Genomic DNA, 19203 nt, shown 5'->3' with positions numbered 1-19203 from the left:
CTCCACTAATGGAGAATTCTAAAAGTTATAATATACAATAAGGACAAGTGTTTAAGATTTTATAAATAATACCTTCCCCAAATAATGTGCCAGTTACAGCAAGAATTTTGCCAAGATAAATAAATCCTAGCACTAACTAGGAATGCACTATCTAATTAAAGAGACCAGAAGAGAATTTTATTTTCAGGAAGACACCTTCAGTTCCTGGGTGACTCAAGTAATGTTTGTGTGTAAAGAACTAAGCTCTCAGGATGAAGTTCACAGATTTTAAATGGCCAAAGAAAGCTCGCCCCCGGCTCCCCCGGTCCTGCCTCCCCACAAAATCCCATCTCCTTTTATTCTTGGTAGATAAAGGGTTGTACATGAATTTATGCATATTTTTTTTGTAACATGACTGTAGATCCTAGAAAGAAACTGTTTTGGTAATGAGAATTAGGAGGAAAAAAAACACACACCAAAAGATTAGAAGCGCTGGATAAAGGTAATCCTCCTTTCACTCTGGTGAGTACTTAGAGTCTGTGTACTACAGCTGTGGTCCACAGGAACGAAACGAATATAAAATCTTGCAAACAGGAGAAACTTCAAGAAACACCCTCAGTGGAGACTGTGGGTGACCATGGGTGGCAAATTAGATATGAGTTTGCAGTGTAATATGACAGAAGAATGGTCAATACAATCCAGAAAAGGTAACAAGTTATGGAGGATGAAGACAGTTGTCATTCTGTACAGCTCATGTAGTATCACACCCAAACATGCCATTCTATTGCATGTACCTTGGCACTAGAAAAACTGTTGATACAAAGACTTGAGGAGATAATTTGTGTGGAAAGATTGAATATTTGAAGTAAAAAAGTGGAACTAGAAAGACATAGGTGGGTGAAAGAAAGAATTAGTCACTGGTAATTTCCCACATACATTCCTGAAGAATGGAAATGACTGGTGGGATTAACTATTTGTTGTGCTATTGGAGGTAGGCAACAGATGAGCAATTTTATCTCAAAGCATACAAGAATATGTAACAAATCTGTTTAACTAAAATATACATTGATCAATGATAATACATTAATGCTTTTAGCAATCTTTAGTATACCATTGGATCCCATTTTAAGGAAGGAAAACACGGAGGAAAAGATATGGTAACCCCAGTGGGCAGCTAAGCCCCGCGCAGCCACTCTCTGCGTCCCTGACAGAGGGAGAGCATCAGAAGGGCAAAAGCCAGAAAAACTCATGGGTTGAGATAAACACAGTTTAATAGGTAAAGCAAAGCTGCGCATGCAAGTAAAGCAAAGCAAGGAACTCGTTCACTACTTCCCATCGGCAGGCAGGTGTTCAGCCGTCTCCAGAAAAGCAGGAGTTCATCACATTTAACAGTTACTTGGGAAGACAAATGCCATAACTCCAAATGCCCCCCCGCTTCCTCCTTCTTCCCTACAGCTTTTATTGCTGAGCATGGGAGATCCCTTTGGTCAGTTGGGATCAGCTGTCCTGGCTGTGTCCCCTCCCAGCTTCTTGAACACCCCCAGCCTACTCACCGGCAGGGCAGTGTGAGAAACAGAAAGGGCCTTGATGCTGTGCAAGCACTTGCAAGCACTGCTCAGCAATAACTAAAACACGGGTGTGTTATCAACGCTGTTTTGGTCAAAAATCCAAAACAATGCATCATATGAGGTGCTATGAAGAACATTACCTCCATCCCAGCCAAAACCAATACAGATAAAAAAACAATGTAAAGGTTTGTTTTGGGTGATGGAGAAGTTAATTCCATGAGAAAGAAGTTAAATGGACTTGCTTGAAAAAATAAACTTTAATTGGACTAAGAAATCCAAAGAACAGCACTTTTTAACTAAATCTCAGTTATCAAAACTGAATAATTCCCTTGGGATTATAAGCAATCTGTACTGTGCTCTGTTTCTTTGTTGGTTGATGTACAGCCTCCCTATCCATCTGTCAGAAGCATGGTTTGTTATTCTGTGCAAGTCCAGCTGACACAGCTGGCGCAGGCTGAGTTACAAGCTTGAGGAAGCAAGCTGCTGAGTCCTCTCAGGGACTACTTGCAGATGGGTTGTGAACTGGATTCCTGCCTGGCGAGTAGAAAGAATAACCAGATAGCCAATTTCCTACCTAACCACAGTTTATCCAAAATAGGCTGGAAAGAATAACCATGCCTAGTTATGATGACAGACTAGAAGTCCAAACAGATCGTCTGCACTGCTAACTGCAACAGATTAATTTTTCATCATGTGACAGTGTCCAACAATGGTAAATTTGCCATTCAAAGTCAGTCTGTGAGGATATGAAATATTTTTCCCAGCCATGTTACCAATTTCAAGTCACAGACAGTCAGAAAATGTGTCAGGGCTGCATTCTTATACAGGAGTAGAAATGTTGTAATAAAAGAAGGCATAGAAATGTTGCAAAGTGATTATGTGAACTACAGCATTGTTTATCATCCATGAAAACATATTTTTGATTCAATTAAAAATAGCAAGGAAGACAGAATAAAACTATGGACAGGGTAAGTAAATAAGTTTATGTAGAATTTAGTGAAAGAAACGTTTCATAAAGTTGCTTCCAATGAAAAAAATTAATTGCCTATAGACAAGATAAAAGTCAGCGTGCTTTCTGTTTAAATATTTCCCCGAGAAAGTACATACAGACCTTTTTCATCAACCTATGGTTTTGTTTGTGAAATCAAATAAATTTCCATAAGCAGGTTTGATTGCTTACATTAACAGTCATAAATGGATATTAATAACAAGTAATTAGAGAGATATTAGATGTATATTGTAAAAATGAGTTTGTGCTTATACGTTTTTATTTTTGATGTGTAACTTGAATTTCTAGGGATTGTAAGAAATCTACAAACCCCTAACTCAAACTATAGGTGTGATCAAGAATGTTTTAAAGCTATATTGAGCCTTATTTAGGAAAACCATCCATAGGATGCTATGTCTTTAAAAAAGTCAATCTGCAACCAAAATAACATATACTCAGGTAGACGGTGCACAGATGAACAGGTTGTCTAAGGTGTACTGACTATTTAAGAAAATACACAATGTGGGGCAGTTGATGTAACTATTTCTCAAATTGAAGTGAAATCTTTTGTGAAAAAATCAATTAACCGTGTAAAGGGATCCCGATTTAATCATGCAGATAATCATTAAAGTTGATCATAACCAGTAGCATGGGTAGACCTGCCCTAGTTTGGGTGCATAATGCTGTAGTAATCCCCAGTGAGTTGTGTAGGTGCTCTTTTCTTAAGAAACAGCTATGCCAAATTGATCACTGCTAGCCTTTATTTTATTGCTAATTACATCAGCATTGTTTTATTGTCATTAAAATGAACTGCCTTTGGGGTTGTGTTTGGCCTGACTACCTAAGTTTGAGGACTGCCTATTAAGTCTGGATGCAACAATGGATGAATAATGTGGGCAGTCTAGACTGTAATTTGTCTGCAGCTATACCATTCTATTAATTAGTTTAATTTCTTATTTTCAACTGTGGGAAGCATCACATATGCAGATAGTGTGCAGTTTGCCTCAAAAATCGTCACTGTACTTAAACAATTCAGGCAGTAGTTTTACAATTTCAGTCCTGAGTTATTCTTGAAAAAGGACTGCCAATTATCTTGAACTTAATAAAATTGCATGGTAGCTTTTGTGAGGTTTCATTTTATTGAACTTTTTAATGGTGCCTTATTACAGCTTATTTTCACTGTCATATATGGACTGCAATTCTGCCCTTATCGTCCTGCTGCACATAACTTCCCTCATGTTATTTCTTCAATGATTCATATTTAGTTATAATACATACACATTTTCGACTTGTCCTTTTCAGATCCTGTCAGTGGGTTAAAGCAAAAAATTGTGCTTTATTAAAGTAGATGAACACTTTTTGGAACCTTAAGTGTATAATGAAAATAACAGAGAAGAAAACTCTGTGAATCAGAAAACACTCCCATTCCCAAAATTCAGTTGTAAAGATGGAAGAAAGGCATTAGACTAAGGCTAAGGAGGCCTCTGTCCACTTTAACTGCAGTGTCCATAGTCAGAGAGAAAATCACTTCATCTGGAATTCATCTCATCTACCTTCAGCCATCTAAAGGTAAGTTTTCTAAATCTAAACTCTCTCAGTTTAAGCTCTGGTACAACAGATTGGTACCTCTAGCAAAATGTTCATCCCACCTGTATTCATGTTGCCTCTATAATTACAAAATAGGGAAAGCAATACTTAATATATCCAACCATTTCCTATGTTTTTCACAGCAATAATGATTGCACTTAAAAAACAAACAAACAAATCCTGTTGAACTTTCTGGATTGGATTAATCCCTATGCTACTGTAAAATGAAAACACATACATAAAGCACATTGTATAATTGTCCCTAATATAAATCAGGCATCACGGACACTATTATAATACAAATAAAGAAATATTTTCTATCGTGTATTTCACCTGACTTTTTTACATGGATAAAATAGAAATATCTATCCATTTAAATAATGTACAATGAAAGCAATGAGTAGCAAAGGAGTAATACAGAAATGATTTTTGAAACTCTGAGAAGGGAGGTTGTCATGGAAACAGCCAGGTTAGAAATCTTTTTGTTGCTACAATTTTATGTAGCTACTGCTTTGTCTTCATGTTATTTTAAAAAATTATTCTTCCTCAAGTTATTTGAATAAATTAATCTTCCTTTGGGGTTAGACTGGATGACCCTTAAAGGTCCCTTCCAACCCAACACGTTCTATGATTCTATGATTCTATGATTCTAAGTCATTCATGACTTTATTTTTCTCAAAACAAGATGCTACATTAAGAACTTTTCAGATGTAAGGCAATGACTAATGTCATATTCATCTATACTGAAACATACAAAAATGAAATCTTCCATTTTACTCCTACACTCACCTAGCTGGAAGATTAAAAGAGAAAGCTGAGTAAAAGTTAGTCACCCCCTCCATAAAAGGCTATCATGGCATTATAGACAATGATTTACCTAGAGTAAACTAAAGGAAGATAGAGTCCCCCAAAATCTGAAATGCTGAACTATTATACTACATGAATGTAACATGTGAACTCGAAAGATAACTACCAGAGGTCATCTGTAAAAGTAAAAACAAAAAAGACAAGTAAACAATATAAGTACCATGTTAATCAGAAAAGGAACACAGATACTTAGCTGACAAAGTGAAAAAAAAAGGCTTGTTAACTAGCCTGCCTGCAAGAATCAGAAGTTTAAATAATGTGTATGAGCATACCTGCGACAAATAAGAGTTTCTAAATATTAATTATCATCAAAAAAAGGAAGTGTTAAATACCATCTGGAGAAGAATGGAAAGGGCAACAAGTGGCACATCGTCAGAAAACAACCTGAAGGAATGAATATAAAACAAACTTAAAAGCAAAAAAAAATAAATTAGTAGTGTTTCAATGAGCAATATAAATTGTCAAAATGACAAAAAACATGAGGGACAAATAAAAACAATCTGAAGACTGAGCCACGTAAAAGAAGCAGAATGTACAATGAAACTACAGGGCAGTAAAATATACAGGCAATGAATCCACGGGTTTTGAAAGCGTGCATGTTATTTTTTGGAACAAGAACAGATCTAACATGCTTTACTGCTAAAAATGCTGATTCACCAATAGATAAAATGTTTTGTTGACACATTAGTCTTAACAAACCTTGGAGCACAATGTAGGTTCAAATAAGGTCTTTTAGGGCTTCCTCCTCAGTTATCTGCCCTTCAGTTTTCTCGGCAGACCATGTGAAGAATTACATTCACTCTGTATTGAGCCAATATCACATATTAAATTCAATATCATATACTAGTTGCGTATATATCATCAATGTTGTGCTTTTATTACACTGAATTCAGAACACAAATTTATCAATACTGATCAGTCCTTATGTTTCTGATGAAAAAGATCGCATGGGGATAGTGAGTGATGGGAAGAGACACACTGCTAGTGCCTATCATGTTTTCCTTAGTACTTTTAGTTCTGGCTGGAGGTTTTCCAGTGAAAGCGGCAGGAATTTCTTCCTATAGAAAACATCTTTCCAGAAGGTATGATTTAACAATGCAATTGTTAATCATATGTGTGTGATGTGTGGGTCCTGTGGGGTGATGTGTGGGTCAGTGTGTGGGTCCCAGATCTGTGTGTGGAGGATTTGTGCTCTGACTTGCTGTGTTGGAACACAGATTTCAAACTCTTCAAAATTCCTTATTTTTCCAGTGCCATCTTTCAGGCATATCTGCCATAGGTGCAGCACTTGCCTCGTCAAAGTACTGAGCAGAATGTTTGCCTAAGGCCTTCCACCCTGTCTATAGGGCCTATTGTTATGGTGCTTTCACCATATTTCAAGAATCTTAAGCAGAATTCCTCATGTTCATTATATAACTAGCTAACCTGGATTTAAATATTCTAGAACTTTCTTGCTGCAAACTTTGTCCTTAGATGCAAGACATACTTGGCAAGGTTAAAATACCAAAGGTTCCTGCTGTTTTTACTTTTCTTTTTATTAAATATGTTAATCCCCAAGACTGGTGCTTGTGACTGTGTGGTGGGATCACCTTGGAAGGTTGCTAGACCCCTCCCCAGCTTCTTTCTCACTCACCCTCCTCAACATGACAGGGGGAGAAAATAAGATGAAAAAATCTTGTGGGTTGAGATAAAGACAGGGAGATCACCTACCAGTGAGCATCATGGGCAAAACAGACAACTTGGAGAAAATTAGTTTTATTGCCCATTAAAAATAGAGTAGGATGGTGCAAAACAAAGACAGAACCTAAACCGTATTCCACCTAACCTCTCCTGCCCCTCTTTTTCCCAGTCTCAACTTCATTCTTTTATTCCTGACTCATCTGCCTCCTCCCACCAAATAGCACAGGGGAATGGGAAATGGGGGACTGTGGTCAGTCCATAACAGCTACATTCTGCTGCTCCTTCCCTCTCACACTCCCGCTGCTCTGGTGTGGGTCTTTCCCACAGGCTGCAGTCCTTCATGATAAACCTGCTCCAGCATGGGTCCTCTCCAGGGATACAGTCCTTCAGTAAAATACTACACCTGCATGATCTTCATCTCCACATGTCCCAGATCCTGTCAGGAGCCTGCTCCAGCATGGGCTCTCCACAGGCTGCAGCTGCCTTCAGGGCACATCCACCTGCTCTGGTGTGGGGTCCTCCACAGGCTGCAGTGTGGGTATCTGCTCCACTGCGCCCCTCCATGGGCTGCAGAGGGACAACTTGGCTCATCCATGGTCTTCTCCATGGGGTTGCAGGGGAAGCTCTCCTCTGGTACCTGGAGCACCTCCTCCCCCTCCTTCTTCTCTGACCTCGGTGCCTCCAGGACTGTTTCTCAAATATTTTTTCTGCACTGCTCTCTCTCACAAACTTCTGTGCAGTGTTTTACCCTTTATTAAACATGTTTTCCCTGAGGTGCCACCACTGTGGCTGCGGGGCTCAGCCATGACCTGTGGTGGGTTTGTTGGAACCAGCTGGAACCGGCTGGAACCAGCTGTGTCCAGCACGGGGCAGCCCCGGCCTCTCCTCACAGAGGCCGCCCCACAGCCCCCCCGCCAGCACCTTGCAGTGGGCACCCAATACACTTTGCACAACCAAATCCTCTAAACTATTCTGTCCTAGATAACTAAAACATGGCTAGCAAATTTGGTGTGCTTCAATTTTTATGTGTTAGATTTTTTAGTGTACGTCTAATGATAAGTTCTTCCTCCATGAAGACTGTAAATTTGCCTGTGCACAAGAAACTCATGTGCCTGGAGATGCTGATCATGCAGTGCCGATGTCATCCAGTCTGTCCACAATGGTCCATGTATCGACTGGGAGGCAGAGATCACTTTTCCAGAAGCTACTCTTTTAGAAAGGTATAGATGTAGAAATATACACCTTTTAGAAAGATATACATATTTAGATAAAGCTATATAGATAGACAGATGGTGTTCAGATGGTATATTCTATGCCCCTGAAAAGAAAGCCCTATAAAAGGATGCAGTGTTAGCATTATAAAAAAAAATTGCCTTGAAGAAATTCACTGTTGATAAACATATGCCATAATCGACCAATACTGTTCATCAGGTAAATGGGAATACCATTATCTAGAATGTTAACGTTCAAATACAATGCTTGTACAATCTCCTGTATAAGGTCATCAGAACGTCATACGAAAAGCCATACTAGGAGTAAACCAGTGACCCAAGCTATATCATTATAGAATTACCTTCTGCTAAACACTTTCAAAAGATGGTGATGGCCTTCAGCTGAAAGCCATGGATGTTTTCTATACAGAGAGAAAAGGAACTACGTAACGTCATAAAATATCTAAAGACATTGTCCAATTCCATTTTATGGAATTGTTGTATTTCTCTTTGTCCTATTCCTTATCTTGAGATGCAAAAAAATTTGTACTCTCACAAAAGCAGAGTCCTACAAGACTCCATTACTTAAAGTAACCTATAACTTTTGATGGATGGGGTTCTTATGTTGTGATACAAAAATAGGTTCTATTACAAGGAAATTAAAAAGAAATGCAAAAATAAATCTGATAACAATCAAACCCAAATTGTTGAAAGGCAAGAGTTTTCTCTAGTTATGTATTTTTAGAAGTTAAGGCTCTAGTTATGTCAGGTTTCCAGCAATGTTGAGATATATTTATGTGAATTAATGATCTGTATTAAATGACCTCTTTTCATCCTATTTAGTGACAGTATCTTATCAACAGCAGCATGGAGTACTGGAATAATTTCTAAGATATCTCAGCTGTAACATAGAGAATTTTAATTAATTATTTTTAAAGCTGCTGAAAGGAGATTTGCCATATGAGAATAATAGTTTTAGTGTTAAAATTGACAACATATTAAGACAATGAACTACCTGACAGTAACTAATAAAGCATAAGATGTATTTTCATAAAATTTGCATACACGAGTTAAACGTGCATATTTCAGATTTGCTAAATACATATAGCTCTTCTGATTTCTTAACAAGGAAGAGTAATCCTGCTTCTCAAGCATATGTAAGTTTGAAAACTAAAACTAAAAAAGATAATATTTTTGGTCATTTTAACTGACTGTGTAGGATACAGAAGCATTTGGGGTAGATCTGGGTAGCTGACTAGAGAGAGACAGCACACCTTAACTGGCACCAAGGAGCCAGATGAAGGTTAACGTTAGACTTTAGATTTGGATAAGCACAAGCCAGTGATCAGAAACCTCAGCTCAAAACTTTCTGCCACCAGCATCATGCTACAGTTCATATTAGCAGAACCAATTCTTTGACTAAGTTGTGGTATTAAATATATTGTGTAAAAATTCACTCTGGAGTAATGTAGAACTCGCAACAGATTTCCTAAATCAAAGTTCATTGCTTTAGACCTAGGCCATCCTTTCTTTCACCTTTTATAGATGAAGGATTTCCTTACTGGTATTCTCTTAGTTTCTGAAATGTGGGTTTTCTTTCTGCAATAAAAGAAGAGTTTGCTGTCTTGTTTAACCCTACCAAGTCAGTTGTATGTAGACCACTAGACGGGTGGTTGAAAAAGGAATCCATCATACTCTTCCCAAATTTGAAGTTTTCCAGAAGTAAGAGTACTTTTCAAGTTTTTATGCACTTCTCTATTACTCAGTATTGACTTCTTATCCATTATATTTAAATATTTCATCAGTCTGTGGTCATTGTGCATTTATTCCAACAACACCCTACTTTAAAAGTATGTAAATATTAATTGCAAATTATCGAAGGTCTTGGACTAGGAATGTCTACACCATGACATTTTTATTTTTTAAATATTGTGTTATTACAGCTCTAAACGTACTTTGAAGATAGAGAAATATGGACATACATATTCAAAAAGGCATACATTTTTTGAAATGTCTTTTCTTCACTTTTAAAATTGTTCTTACATACCCCCAAGGTTCTTCTTCTACGAATATATTGAATGTGTTTATAGGATACTCCCTGGAAAACAATGACTTGATTTCATATAATACAACACTATGCATTCCTTACTAGAAATTTCAAGTTACTAATACTTGTTGTTTTGACATTATAAATAGCTAAAATGTATCACTAAGGGTGTTTATCATACTTTACTCGTTTATGTTTACATGCACAGACTTACGAGTTTGCCTGATTTGAACTGAAACAGAACAAGTATGAAGATTGATATGCTAATTTTTCTCTTAGTTGGAACTTAATTATTATTTCTTACATTTAAAGAGTGAGGTTGAATTTCTATAGCTGAAGAGAACACATGTCCTTCCTTATAAATATTTATCTTTTGAAAAAATTTGTGAATTTTTTCAAAGATTTTTTATTTTTTTGAGAAAGTATTGGGGATAAATATGATTTTATATTTTTATATGAGGGTCAAAACATGATTTGAAAAAAGATGTACTAAATGAACTGCCAATGAATCAAAGCAGTACTTTGATATTTGTGTTACTGTTAAAACTGTGGAACTTTTTAGTGCATCAGTGAATCCAAGCTAGAAGGATTTATACTGAGGTTCAGCTAACAGTAGCAAAATTTTCAGAGGTAACCTAGTTTCCTGACATTTATGTAGAGAAAACATACCTACTCATATTTTAGAGAGAATTTTTTTTGCATATATGAGATATGAAATGTGAATTGATAAAGTAAGAATTCAGTAAAAATAGTGAAACTTTTGAATTTCAGTAACAGGAAATCTTTGTTATAAAGAGGGCAGAATTTGATCTCTAAAAATAGGAAAAATATTTTAACAATATTAAGTTATTCATTACTGTAATGCTTTAAATCAATCAATGTATCTTATTTACTTAAATATTTTTATGTGATAAACTATTTTCCACAGATGTATTTTTGTGACGCGTATCTTACTATTCTAAGACTATTAAAAAAATAATTATTTTGTTTTAGATAAATAAAAATTATTCTGGCATTATTCACTGTTGTTTAATGATCATATATAGCACAAATATTCCAGCAATTAGATTTTATTTTGGGAAGTTCCTACTGAAGTTTCCTATTGATTTATGCTTTATTTAGTAGTGAAAGAAATGAAGAAAATGCTTGCAATTTTGCATTGCATCAACATTTCTTATTTTTATGACTGACGTAAATAAGGTTTTTTCACTAATATTTTATAGAGTAATTAAAGGAGATAGCAGTATCATATTCAAAAAATAGGAAACATTTCACATGCTTAGTAAAATCTTTAATGCATCTATTTTTAAATAAAGTTTTCAAATTTTTCTCAAAATGAAATAAATATCTACACTCTTACACAAAAGTGCAGGTTCTGCACTAAATTAAAATGCTTCTGTCTTTTGAAACATAGTATAAATGTATTTAATACACTGAAGAATATCACTATTGTAAGAAAATTCTCATTGTGGTTGCACCCAACAGTGTGTGTTCAGTATTTTCTATATACTGATTACAGAAGTGTGTAACGTTATTGTGCCTTGGTTTCTATTAACACAGTGACTATTGTTGATGGAAAAAAACCCCAACAACTTTGTATTTTTCAGTGGAGAAAATACTGAGGTCTTCACAGTTGCGTTTATGACAATTTCTAAAAATAGAGACTGTCTTGGAAAGTTCATACAGACATAAACATGGCAGACTGGAGCTAGGTCTGTTGGAGGACTGCCCTGGTAATGCAGAGGTCCCATTGCTCATTCTACATGCATTTCCCACGTCAAACTCTTCTTTAAATAAAATAAAAATGGAAGACCACAAGTCTCAATCAAAAGCAGTTTGATCAGTCTATAAATCTTCTCTGACAATGGAATTCTCTTAACTCCAGCCAACGGCAATATGTTAGTAGCTCTGCACTTCTTAAATATAGTACTTTATAAAGATGCAGTATCTGAAAGAGCTTACTTCAATATCAGAAGCAGTGTAACTATTTAGCATAGCTTTTTTGTCGGGTTAATAAACCTTGCTTGTTAATCAGGCTAATTAGCCTGATTTTTTTCAGATCCGACCTAATGTCTGCACCACACAGTAACAGTGAAGAATCCAGGCTTTCATTGATCATGTTCACGTTCTCACTGGGGCAGTCACACATTTCCAGACACAACATTATATATCATGCGTAACCACATGAGCTTTTGAAAAAATAGATATCTGAATATTGAAAATTCCTACTATGACATCCACTTTGCATAAAGACACTGTATAATAGAAAAGAAGACACAAAACACTCTTTCCTTTCAAAACTTATAGCTTTACTATTCATGCAGCGTCTCTTCACTATTAAGCCATGCCAAGATCATTCATTAAGCTATCTTCACCCACTGTGCATACAAAACTCTTCAGGAGTCCTTCCAGATTTATTTTAGCTTAGCATCAAGATTTTCTGAAGGAAAAAACTAAAAGGAAATTAATCCTTTTCCTACTAAATTGTACATGAAGATAACTTCTGCTCTCATATCCCCATATATATGGCATTACTGTTACAGCATAATTTGAAGGAAAAATCTCGTTAAATTGTAATGCATATAACTCCTACCTATGATCACCTTTAAATGTTTTAGTCAAAGCTAAAAAATAGTGCTGCTCACTTTTGACATGGCAGACATGCTGCTGACATATTTCTTGCCCAGAAGCTGTATCTAGGAAAACAGAGTTACAATTACTCATAAAATAAAAATTTAAATAAAAATAGAAATAGAACCACCACTGCATATAGAGGAAAGCTCTTTATGTTCGTTATTTGTAGCAAATTTGATAATATTGAAAGGTCTAATTTGGGAAAAACATCACCATGCACCTAAATATAAGACGCAGCCAGAGACTGTTTCAGACAACAGCAGGCAAAGCAGAAAAGTGGAAAGATAACAGCCACCTACCTAATGAATAAAAATGTATTCCAAAGAAAAACAGTCAGTGAAAAATAAGCTATTGGTGGTCTAGTCAGACGCAGATACAAATACCTTCATTTACAAGAACTGGATCATTAGGGCATATCCAAATTCTTTGTGCTCCTTTGTATTTTGTAACTGAATAGATGTGATTTATTCAATGGTTTTATTATTTATTTATTTGCTGTTACTTACTTGCTAAAAGCCAGCAACTACAGATCCTCTGATAAGCAAAATCTATTTTTTTATTTTTTTTTTTTCAGAAATCCAATATGATACTGGTTGTCAATGAAAGTATGGAGGCATAAATTGTCATTTTTCACTTCAGGATTAGCTTGAGTTAGCTGCCTTATCTTTTGAAGTGATACTCTAGTTAGAACCAAGGTAGCAGTAAAAATATCCAGTAATGTAGCAACTTTTTTTTTCAGGCAATATACAGACATCATCTATTTAATCATTTTAATATCTTTGTGAGATGGTTACACTTGTTTATCTACACCTTCAGCTGGAGAATATGAACTGAGATATTCATTAATTTACCCAAGGGCACAAAGGGAATCTGCATCACATTTAGACTAAAATTCTCTTTTCAGCTCATTGTTACGTATGCATACCACTACACAATTCTCCCCCTCTCTAATTCAGCTTGCCATTATATTAATAAAGTGGCTGCACATAGTAACTCAAAATATCTTAACTCTTTTCAAAAATAGCTGATCATTTCTACAGGTAACTTCTGGTTGACTGTGAGTTACTTGTTCCTTTGACTGATGATGATGAAGAGTCACTGCTATGCACAGCATTTTAGTAGATTCAATAGAACGAAACTCAGTTTCTAGTGTATATGTATCCATTGCATAAACCCCATTGTTCCAGGTGAATACCTAGATTAACCTCAGAGGCACAACACAAAGGAATGAATAGTTACAGACACTCAAACTGTACATGCACACACACACTAAGAATGATAATAAAAATTAAGTGGATAAGGCCTGTTTGCAGAGTGACTGACTTTTCTTTAAAGAAAGAGGCACAACGACCTACTAAGACAACATCACAACAATTTTCTTCCCTATCACTGACACACATTCTGTGTGTCAAAGAGATCTCCCTTCAGATCTGTGGAAGGAGGTGCAGGATGTTTCTGCCTCATATCCACTGTATGTGAGTGTTAGCAAACACCGATGAGAGTTAAAACGGGATAGCAAAGCAGAGCACTGAATGTGAGAATCTCCTTCTCAGAACAAAGGAGGTAATGATTGTGTTAATATTTAGCTACAGCCTTTACTCATTAAATCACTTGAGCACATGCCTACATTTGTCCCAATGAAGCAACAAACATGAAAGTATCATCTTACCTTCAAAGATATAACTCAGTGTTGTCTTCAGTTTCCAACTCAGCAGGATACCACCATTAAAGCATTTAAAGATCTCTTGATATTAAGCAAATTGAAGTCCTCTTAAAATCAGTTGCTTTTCTTGAGAGGGATGGTTGGAGACTTTTGTTTCAGTACTCTGACATTTCCAGGGTTTATTGATCACTATCAGTTTTTCTTCTAAATACCCCAGTTCTGTAAGCCTTCTTAGACCATGATTGTTTAAAATTAGTTTTTCTGACCTGAGCTTATAAATATACATGCCAAACCCCAAAAAAGCTGTTTAGAATTTACCAGTAATTTCTTATCCACATTTATGAATGAAGTTACCAGTTGCTAAATCTCTACCCCCACAATGGCCCCCCTCTGTCCACAATGATTATAAAAATTGGAAAAAAACTGCTGATCCTGGTTAAAGAATTTCTATGATCAGGAATTTCTAACCCAACTTTTTCTATGTTTTTTTAGTCAAAATAACATGCAAAATCCCAAATTATACAGTGTATATACAATTAGCAAAGCAAAATCTTCAACATATTTACTCGGGTTAGTTGCTTGGGTGACTTTATATCACCCGAGTAACAAATGTAGAACTCACACACTATGCCAAACTAACAATTGTATGAACTAACAATCGTATAACACCAATAAATGCCAAACTAACAATCACATAAACCCAATAAATGCTTACCAAAGGGACAATTGCATTTGAAGCCATTTATGTCCTCTTCACAGGTTCCTCCGTTCCAACAGGGTCTGTCTAGACACTCATTCATGCGACCAGAACACGTTTCTCCTGAAATTTTAGATTAAAATAAAAATACAAATGTGCTGACATGTTCAAATCATAGAGACATGTTTGTAATGAAGAAGGACTATGAGATTGTCACAGCCGAAATGCTGACCCCACTGGCCAAGGTGTGCTTACTGAGTACGCAGGGATACTGATAGACATCCTGTGTGTCATGAATTTTTCTGCTTCATTGGTTACAAGACAGTCCATTTTGACAGGCAATGTTGGAAGCATGACAATCAGAAAAATAGAAAGCTTTCCTGCTGAGGGCATACATAATCCCAGAGCTTTTTTCCGTTATACAAAATTACTATATTCAGGCAATTTTTGTTCAGTTGTGTCAATCATTTTCTTTCATTTCACTCACTGTCTCCTTTGAAAAAGAATGGCAGAATAACATTGCATATGAAAAGCAGGCCAACACTAATTTACAGACAGTTATGTGTAACAGTAGAGTTGAGCCCATGTTCTACAGAAAGTTGTCGGTACTATGATAACTGAATGTACCTTTTTCTCCATGTAATACAAAGGAGGAGGACGATCATTCACTGAAGAATATTTAATGAAGCAAAATGCAGATGAGACGGAATGAAATAATTAAGAGCAAAGGTAGAGAGTATAGTGAAATGTAGATTTGTAATCTACAATGGGTCTTGCTTTGATTTGTAACAGGAAATCTATTGCCAGCCACAGGAATATGGAAGCAAATCGTACGTTCAGTATTATCACAGGTCAGCAGTGTACAAAGCACACTGGGCTTTCTGTGAACCTTACAGAAGATAAAACCAAAACGAATGCTGAAATTCCTGTGAATTCTTTGCACTGCAGAAAATATTTGGTCTCTTATCTGCAGTAGACATACATGCCCTCTCATACAACCATATGAACCAAGACAGTCAGCTCTCAAAACCTGTATTTTGTGAATCTACTAGATATAAAAGACCTCAATTGGAGAAGCCCTTAGTAGCACCAAGGTTGTCTTACACACATAAACTTATGACAGAGTGGCTCCTTTTAGGGTTTTTTCCTGCCTCTAAACATGCTCTGCATTTTCCATAAGACTTCAAGATATCTGGATGAAAAGAGGGAGACACAAGCAGAGACCAGGGAAAGTTCAGGTAACTCAGTAAACTAAAAAGATATCTGCTAGCAGCAGCTGCTGAGTGCTGCGTAGAATGTGCTGTGGCACCAGTGAGGAATACAGACAGTCAGGACTGGGCCAAATACGAGTCCTTTTCTAATTTCTTTTGATTTTTTAAATTTTCTTTGAAGTGCTGATAAAGTAACAGCACTATGTGCAACATTTCTGATCTAATTCTGTTATTTTGCTTTCCTTATGTTTTCTAGTTCAGCTCCATTTCCACAGTTAATCCCTGATTATGGTAGGTCTCTTTTGGGGAAGATAAATGGAAACGCATTGGCATCTGTTCTCTTCTTCTGCATAGACAAGTGGAGAGTAGCGCAAACAGAGTTCCCTCTAGAAGTAAATCATCTGGCCACAAGCCACGGGTAAGCTGCAGCATGTACAAGAAGAACTCCTTTAAACAGGTTCTTTCACTTCCCTTGAGTTGTCGTGTAGTCCTAATAGGTAAAAGGTTAAAATAAAGCAAATGCAATTCTAAGGGAAATATTGGAATGAGATCACCCCCTTTTACTCATGATACCCAAGATTTGTGAACTTCTTGCTGCCTTTTTGTGAAGATGGCTCTGTTTTCCTCTTGAAACTAAGGCAACAAAGGTATGTTACTGAACTTGATAGTACCATAAGTTCTAGACATGGCTATAACAGGTATAGCTACAGTTCCCTGTGAGCTGTTCTTATCCATCTCTGGTTTTCTTTTCTTTTTGGGGTAGGAAATTGTGACATTCAGCAGGAAAATGAGTCAACTGCATGTAGGCTTCTGATTACAGATCTATACTTTAAACCTGAGTATTTAGGTGAAATTCAGCTCCCTAAATGTCAGTATCTGATGCATTATAGGATATCCTGTATTCAGCCTCCAGAAAATAGTCTTTAGGGGATGAAATAGACAACAAGCAGAGAAAGCTGCAACAGTTTTATAACAGTACCATAAATTGGTCATTCAGGCTGGAAATCCTGATGGGATGGTAGAAAATAAGAGAAAAGAACAAAGACACAGAGGGCAGCTGTCAAGTGAGGAGTATTTCCAAAAAAACCCAAAAAATAGCATGTACTGAGCAAGGTGAACCCTTTAAGGAATTCAAAAGCAAAATGACATCTGATCAAAAGGTTAATTCTGTGACCATGTTTTGACTGAACTATATGAAATGATACAACACCCGGGTAGTCCTGAGAGGGTGATGAAATAATGAAGGCTAGAGGAATTTGGGACATGAAATGAACATTGGAGCTTTAGCTGTGTTGAGGACTAGTGACAAAACCCGATTGTGTGTAGAAAAGGTGAGAAAGGAGTCAAAGCCATTCTCCTATTGCAAGTCTGACAGGAAACATAATGATTCTGTCAATATGAGAAAGGATGCAGAAAAAGATAATTTATTTTCCATCTTCATTTGGAAAAAAATAAATATCTGCTATAATGTATAGCTAAGAAATTCTCACCAGTAGCATCAGAAACTGAGTTTCACTTCTGATATCATGCCACTAACCCCTCTGTATTTTAAGACTTCAATGACTACAGGTTTTTTTAATGTATTAATCTATATTGCAACACTCCATAGATTAAAAGATTTAGTTCCAATTTAGACATTTAATCCTAAATGTCCAAACTAATGCTGTACAGTAGAGATATACGTGCTATACTTGTTTAACAGAAACCTATCTGGTTTCAGGTACTTTGCTTTTATTTACCTATGGCCATGCTAGATGTGTACGAATTCCATTCTTCATTTAGGAGAACAAAGAAATAGAAATAAATAAATCAATCAATCCCTACTCTGATAAAAAAGGTGCTGATTTTATGCTGGAGGCCATTATTACAGCTAAATTACTTCAGTTGACAAAGGAGCAATTACATGCCAGTCAGTCTCATCTGAGTTATCAAGTACTGAGAATACCTTTCTCATAACTGATGAAAATATTTGTGAAACCTGCTGACTGATTTACAAGTTGTGCTACCTAACAGTACTTGTAGAATGATTTAGAAAGATATCAAACTTTCTGAAATATTTGAGTTGAAAATGCTGTTAACACATTAAATACAGACAGTTCACCATTTTTTTCCTGACAAACTTGCAGTATTGTTGACATACACAGCTAAGACTCTAGTTTCTATGCATCTCTCTTACCATTCCTTCAAGATCACTTTTGTTTCCCTTCTAATTTTGCTATCTAGCCACTGAAAAATACACGACTTACAAAGATGAAAAACTGATGGTATTTTTCATGTAAAAGTTAACAGTGCAGTTTTGGTAATTCTGTACATCTCAGAAAAGGCTAAGAGAATAGCATTTTCTTCCTATAAATCATGATAAAACTTGGAAAAGCCTTCATATTTTACTGCAATTTCTGCCAATCAAATGCACATGTTGTGAAAATAAAGGTAATTGCTTTTTGTGTACTGCAGACAATAACTAGCTCTTCTGGTAATGTGCCATAACATGGGGTGTCATTAAACTGGTAGTTGCACCTGACAAAAGGCATGTCTCAAAACTTCTTGCAAATAGTTGCTAGGGAAATTTAAGAATTCATGTCCTCAGACTACAAAGGCAATATATGGACAGTATTTTTTAAATATTTCAGAGAGAATCAAAGAATCTATGAAGCTACTGTGAGACCATATTTTCTGAGTATTTGAGACACGAAAAAAGCTGGACGCGTACAGAGAAGCCTTATTTTTTTCAATATGCAGCTAATCTCAGCTATGCATTTTAACTGGATGATGAGAACCTTCTTTGAACATTACATAAAAATAACTAATTGGCTACAAATTACTTTCAACATCAAAGTATGTTAATATAAATATTTTCTGGATTTACACTTTTAAGGTTAAAATTAATACAACACATCCAAAAATAATTAGTAGTAAAATGTAATATTTAAATATCTATTTAATAAATAATAGCTTAGGATCTGAATTTCTAAATAATTTACAGGGATCATGTCACCAAATTCTGAAATACAAAGAGAATGTTAAAACTGATCATGAGCGGATTCTACTTTTATTAACTCTGTAGTGTGTTT

At 36.0% G+C, this 19203-nt stretch overlaps 1 protein-coding gene across 1 annotated transcript in view; it reads right to left on the bottom strand.

The window, feature by feature from the left end:
• The window catches only part of EYS (eyes shut homolog), an 884174-nt gene that overhangs the window by 725106 nt on the left and 139865 nt on the right, over positions 1–19203 (bottom strand). Inside the window, exon 12 of the mRNA XM_063330257.1 lies at positions 14940–15044. Within this exon, the coding sequence (XP_063186327.1) occupies positions 14940–15044 (105 nt within the window). The remainder of the gene's footprint in view (positions 1–14939; positions 15045–19203) is intronic.

Source organism: Chroicocephalus ridibundus, chromosome 3 (genome assembly GCF_963924245.1).
Source record: "Chroicocephalus ridibundus chromosome 3, bChrRid1.1, whole genome shotgun sequence".
In the NCBI taxonomy this organism is placed as follows: Eukaryota; Metazoa; Chordata; class Aves; order Charadriiformes; family Laridae; genus Chroicocephalus; species Chroicocephalus ridibundus.
Note: the sequence above shows the minus strand (reverse complement) of the source record. Positions and strands in the feature narration are given on the sequence as shown.